Source organism: Arvicanthis niloticus, chromosome 17 (assembly GCF_011762505.2).
Source record: "Arvicanthis niloticus isolate mArvNil1 chromosome 17, mArvNil1.pat.X, whole genome shotgun sequence".
NCBI lineage: Eukaryota > Metazoa > Chordata > Mammalia > Rodentia > Muridae > Arvicanthis > Arvicanthis niloticus.
The window spans coordinates 28,043,447-28,049,446 of record NC_047674.1 but is presented as its reverse complement, the minus strand read 5'-3'; the positions used below and the strand labels follow the sequence as shown (position 1 = coordinate 28,049,446).

General features: G+C 49.5%; 1 protein-coding gene across 29 annotated transcripts in view; it reads left to right on the top strand.

The window, feature by feature from the left end:
• Positions 1–1,744: 1,744 nt before the first annotated feature.
• The window catches only part of Map4k4 (mitogen-activated protein kinase kinase kinase kinase 4), a 127,081-nt gene continuing 122,825 nt past the window's right edge, over positions 1,745–6,000 (top strand). For 14 of the 29 annotated variants that reach the window (XM_076915009.1, XM_076914996.1, XM_076915000.1 and 11 more), the window contains exons 1-2: positions 1,746–1,990; positions 2,213–2,278. In XM_076915009.1, the coding sequence (XP_076771124.1) occupies positions 1,934–1,990; positions 2,213–2,278 (123 nt within the window). In that variant the 5' untranslated portion in view covers positions 1,746–1,933. Of the gene's footprint in view, positions 1,991–2,212; positions 2,279–6,000 lie in introns of all 29 variants that reach the window. The other 15 variants (XM_076915010.1, XM_076915002.1, XM_076915004.1 and 12 more) reach the window with 3 other exon arrangements.

Here is a 6,000-nt window from a genome sequence, read left to right as displayed (position 1 = left end):
TGTGATGGCTCTGAACTGGTGGGAGGGGTTCATATAGAAAAGAAGGAAGTGATATGAGGTAGGACTCCATGTCATAGGTCTGATGTTAACCTGTGGAAAGAGCGGTAGTGGGGGTTGGGGGGATGCACGGAGAGGCCGCCATATTTGTATAGCCAACAGCTGTGAACAGTGGGCGAGGTAATTCTTCAGATTTTATTTCCCAATGTGTAAAGCAGCAAAACTAAGAATACCACTCAAGGTGAATGTGAAGAACAGCAAGATAACATATATGAAATGGTTGGCATACACCACTATATTATTAATAAATATTAACAAAGTCAAACTGGAAAAGCGCTAACAAATCCACAAACATTTTTGTTACCGTGCGTTTCCTAGGGAACAGATATCGGGAGTTCCGAATATAATTTCATTTTACAATGGAGTCTCACGTCCAACATCTTGGGAGAAACATCGAAGCAGAAGAGTGATGGACATTCTCTGGAGGCAGCCAACTTGAACTCTGGGTATAGGCCCAAGTAAGAATGCCTGCTCCTCTCTAGGCTATGGTCTTTAGTACAATACTTGCAGTATTTGGGGTTTTCTACTCCGAGGCTATAAGGTGTGTACTGCTTAAATCAGAACAGTGTACGAATGTGTGGGGAGGGAAAGAGGTGCTCAAGTAGATGCCAATGAAACAAAGTGGATTTTGGTCTTGGGGGCATCCCGAATCACCAAGCTTAGCTTCATCTGTTAACTTATCAGGCCCATTCTAGGCCTTCCACATGTGGGAGCCAAGCAATTTTACAGCGATCTTACAACACTACCTGGCCATTTTGAGGTACTATCTTAGGAATGTCCGCTGTAAATGGAGCCACTAAAAATGTTTTTGGCTGGCCCCGGAACGTGATAAGGAGGACAGCTGTCTAGCCGACTTGGCTGTAGCGTGCTGGAAGAAGCCTGTTTGGTGACCCGTAGTGATCTCCAGGTACTGTCCCGGGGTTTAGATCCCGGGTAGAGGGCTTGCCCGCCCGCCCGCCCGTGGGCCACACTCGCTCGGGGAAGACAGTAGCGAGCAATCACAGCGGCTGTTTTAGATTCGCCCGGACGGACAAGTGATGCTCCGCGAATCCTCCAGCAGCAACCACGCCACAAACTGAGACTGGAAAAGAGAAAGGAAAGGAAAAGCCCGTGGGGGACGGAAAAGGGAAACGAGGGTCTCCCGGAGCGACAGGCGGTAGGCGGCGGAGGGGACCGAGGCCGGACCCCAGAGCGTCCCGGCACACCCTCTCCCCGGCGAGCGGCGCGGGGAGGGTGTCCACGGGACCGCCGGGCCGTTCGGAGTCCTTCATTCATTGTTAGCGGAGGCTGGGGCGTTCTGCCGCGCCCCGCACCGCCTCCGGGAAGGCCCCGAGGGCTCCCGGCCCCACCCCGGGCCAAGCCGCCATCCGTGGAGGGCCCGCCGCCCCGCCATTGTTCGAGCCCCACCCCTGCTGAATATTCACGCGGGCGGGCGGGCGGGCGAGGGCCGGGTTCCGCCCGCTCTCCCGGCGGAGGGGGCGGGGGAGCCGCTCGCCCCTCCTCAGCGGCGCCGGTCGGTGCCCCGCGTCCCCGCCCCCGCCCCCGCCTCCCGCGGCATCTTTGTCTCGCGGCCTCGCGCTCGCTCGCTCGCCGCGCTCTCCGGCCCCAGCTCCGGGCCGCTCGTGCAGGCGCGCGCGCGCGGGGCGCCGGGGCCTGAGGCGGCGGGCGACGCCCGGGGGGCGGGTGGGGGCCGAGGGAGGGCTGCCGCGCCATGGTGTGAGCCCCGCGGCCCGCGCTCGCCGCGCCGCGCTCCTCTCCGACCAGACGACACGCCGCGCCGGCGGCGGCCTGCCCGTGCGGCCCGAGCCCCGGCGCCGCCGAGCCCCTGCCCGTCGCTCGCTCGCTCGCCCGCTCCCGGGGCGGCGACCCGGGGAAGATGGCGAACGACTCTCCCGCGAAGAGCCTGGTGGACATCGACCTGTCGTCCCTGCGGGTGAGTGCGGCCGCGCCCTGCGCGCCGCGGTGGACACGGACACCCGCGGGCGCGGCGGCCCCTTTGTCTGCTGGGCGAGCGGGCGGGCGGGTGCCCCGGCGCTCCAGGGGACCCGGCGGGGCGAGCCTTTGTCACCGCCCTGCATCCCTTCCTCCTCCCGCTCGCCCTCCTCGGTTGGGGTCCCTCTTTGGAGATGATAACCTCCTCCTCCTCTCTCCCCAGGACCCTGCTGGGATATTTGAGCTGGTGGAAGTGGTTGGAAATGGCACCTACGGACAAGTCTATAAGGTCGGTGTGGGGCGCCTTTGTTCCCCGTGGCGTGGAGAAACTTCTTAGGGGACGAGGGAAAGGGTGACGGAACGCTGCTGACTGTAGGCCGTGCCGCCTGGCCAAAGTTGGGAAAGGGGTTTCATCTGGCCTTTCTTTTTCTTTCTTTCTTTTCTTTTTTTTTTTTTCTTTTCGCCTGTGTTCAGACTGGCCTTAAAAGACCTCATTTCCTGGCTTTGAGATAAAGGAAATAAGCTACGCTGTTAGGCATGCACTTAGCCTCAGCAAAATAGAAAAGGAATTTTCGTGTTCCAGGGCGACCAGAGGGTCTGACTCCAACCCCCCCATCCTCCAAATCTGGCCTCCATGCGTTTGCATTTGTACATGAATTAAAATTCAGCGTAGACAGGCCTTGTCTATGATTACACTCAACCACTGCCTTGGTCTTTTTGAGAATTGTCATCATGCTTCTGCCTTAGGAGTGCTTGCCAAAGGATTTAACTTGGGGAGGTTAGTGTTCCCTGGGACTGCTTTGAAAGCTCAGGCCAGCATACTGTCTTCTGGTGGACAGTATTTTCGAGTGTACTTTTGGGCCACGGGAACAGAAGGAATTACAGTGTGGGGATTATAAAATGTGAGTTCCAGCAATAACCTGTGTGACAGCTGTGTAATTGAGATAGCCAGGAGGAGAGACAGCAAGGGGTAGAGAGGACGCCGGCTTCACACCCGCCACTCCTGGTCTTTCTCTTTCTTTAAATTTGTCCTCCTCTCTGGGCTGCAGATCAAACTAAGGAATTTGTTGGGCTGTGCTGAGTAACTGGCACCTAATGTTGCTAACTGTTGTTCATTCTGTTTTGCTCTTTCTAGAAGAAGGCTCAGGCTCCGAAGTGTAAAAACACAAACAAAGCAAAAAACAAAACAAAACAAAGCAAAGCAAAAACCTTTACATTCTGTTTCCTGATTTCTTTCTTGTTGGTAAACGGTTTTCTGGAATAATCTTTGCTTGGGGAGTTTTCTAGTTACTGGGACTGGGTCAAGGTTGACACACACACACACACACACACACACACACAATTATCTTATGAAGGAGGGCTTTGTGGCTCGCCCTGAAGAATTGTCATTGTTTCCTTAAAAATGGGGGTGGTGATTGAAGCTGACTGTAGACATTTTCTGAGGCCAAATTAAGTGTGGATTCTATTGTCCCTTTTCTGTTTTATGAATAGGGTTTATGTGCTCCTGATTGCTTCTCCCAACTCCTGCTTCCCCTTCCCCCACCCAGGGGCCTGCATGGTGGTATTGACAGGCCTGTGGTCTGAGCCTAGTCAGTACTCTTAGGTGATCTCAAGTGAATTGGCATGTTTTGTTGGTTAACTGTTGGGGCCTGGGCCAGATTTTTGAATTTGAAAGGGAGCCCTGTTAACAGCCTGCTGGGCCCAACTGAATTTGGAAGGCTTTGGAAAATTTTGGAAAAGATTGTGTTGCAACTCACTGGAGTGGCTGGCTGGTAACTGGCTTAAAGACACTCTTCCCAGCTCCAGAGTTTGTTTAAGCACCGGTTGGTTTTTTTCTAACCTAGTTTTTCTGGCCAGATCTAAGTTGTGAGCAGACTCTTCCAAGTGAGTTAGCCAGAGCTTGTTTTGACCTGATTACACAGTAGTTGGATTGTTTGTGTCTTCCTGGGTCAGTGTGGAAACTGTGGGTAGAGAAGTAAGCCAGAAAGCACGAGTGCCTTTTAAAAAGGCCAGCGTGGATTTAGTTGGTTTTAAGAGGTGGACACTTTGTGGTGTTAATCTGGGCGGGTTCTTCGTTCTCTCTCTCTCTCTCTCTCTCTCTCTCTCTCTCTCTCTCTCCCTCCCTCCCTCCCTCCCTCCCTCCCTCCCTCCCTCCCCAGGCTCTTGAAGTAGATTTGCTAAACACTGCTTTTGGGGAGTATCAGGGATGTGCTGACTATACCCAGTGCAGTTGAAAAATCTTAAGTGCAAATCTATTAAGACATTGATGTAAAAGTTGCATGTAAACCATACATAGTAGTGCTTGGTTTTACTCACATTCCACCCCTACCTCCACCCCAATCTTAAAGGACATCTTTAAGCATGCACATAGTTTTTATAGCTCAGTTAATAGACCACCATTGGGTTTTAGTGTATATATTCTTCCTTTCCTATGTCTTGAACTTAAGATAACGTTTTATTGGTAAGTACTCCAGGTTTGTCTTTCTTTTTAAACATTATCGCGATGTTATTCCATACTTGAAACACATCTGATTTCCTTTAGTGTGTCCTGCCTGTCTCAGTGCATGCTACTGCATGTACTAGGAGACCAGTGCAGGCTACTAAGTTTATGAACTGGTATAAGAAGTAGAAATGGCATCTGGTTTTCTTTTAAATGTAGTTTCTGGATCCCATACTATTGTATACATTGGTTTAGTTTTCATTTTTATTGGTTGGCATGGGGTAGTTTTGGGTTAGGTTATTAATAGGAGAATTTATTAACAGCTATAAAGACAAATTTTAAGAAAAGCATTTTTGGGTAAATCATTAACTGAACAACCTAGAGTCCTAAATTATTTCAGTGTTTTATATATATATATATATATATATATATATGTATATGTATATGTATATGTATATGTATATGTATATGTATACACATATATACATATATGTATATATACACATGTGTATGTATATATACACATGTGTATATATACATATATATGTGTATATACATATATATGTATGCATGTGTATACATATACATATGTGTATATATACACATATATGTGTGTATATGTGTATATATATACACACACATATGTATATATACATATACACATATATGTGTGTATATGTGTATATATATACACATATATATGTGTATGTATGTATAGTATATGTATATGCATATGTATATATACACACACACATAAACACAGATACATACATATACATGTGGTGTATGTTTCCCTATATATGGGTTTGTACGTGGGCATGCATGCTGGTTGTGTGTATGTACATGTATATGGAGGCCTACGTTCGATGTCTGGCATCTTCCTTGATTGCTTTCTACCTTATAAATTGTGGAAGGATCTCTCACTGAAAACCAGGGCCTGCCAGTTCAGCTAGTCTAGTTCAAGGTCCCCTGTGTCTACCTCCCACAGACTGGGATTACTTAGGGTCACCATGTCCACCTGGGTAATGGGAATCTGACCTTTCATGCTCATACTTGTTCCGGAAGTGCTCTACCTCCTGAGCAGCCCTCCCAGCCCCTCTGCTCCATAGCATAGTGAGGCAAGTTGCTTATTTAGAGCATGTATTTAAATAACGTGAAGAGACTAGAAGTGAAATCGAGGTCTCTGTGAAGATGACTCTTTGAGGCTACATTCTGGTTTTTGAAATAGTTTTAATACGAGTGGGCTGGTGCGATTGAATCCTGTCTGCCATCTTTTCTTCAAAGAGGAGTTAAGATGTTAGGGAGATGGCCCAGCAGCCAAGAATGCTTGCTGTGCTGGCATGAGGACTTGCTCAAATCCCCAGCACCCGCATACAAAGCTGGATTTGCCTGTACCAGTACTGTAACACTGTGAGGAGGTTGTCCTCCAGTCTAGCCCCAGATGCATCCAGATCCTTCCGGGGAGTAAGGCAGGCAGGGGGAGGGGAGTGATAGAGGATCATGTCCTCTGGTGGCTGCATGCTGAACAAAGGCATGTGTATCCATAAACACACGAAAACATGCTCATGTTT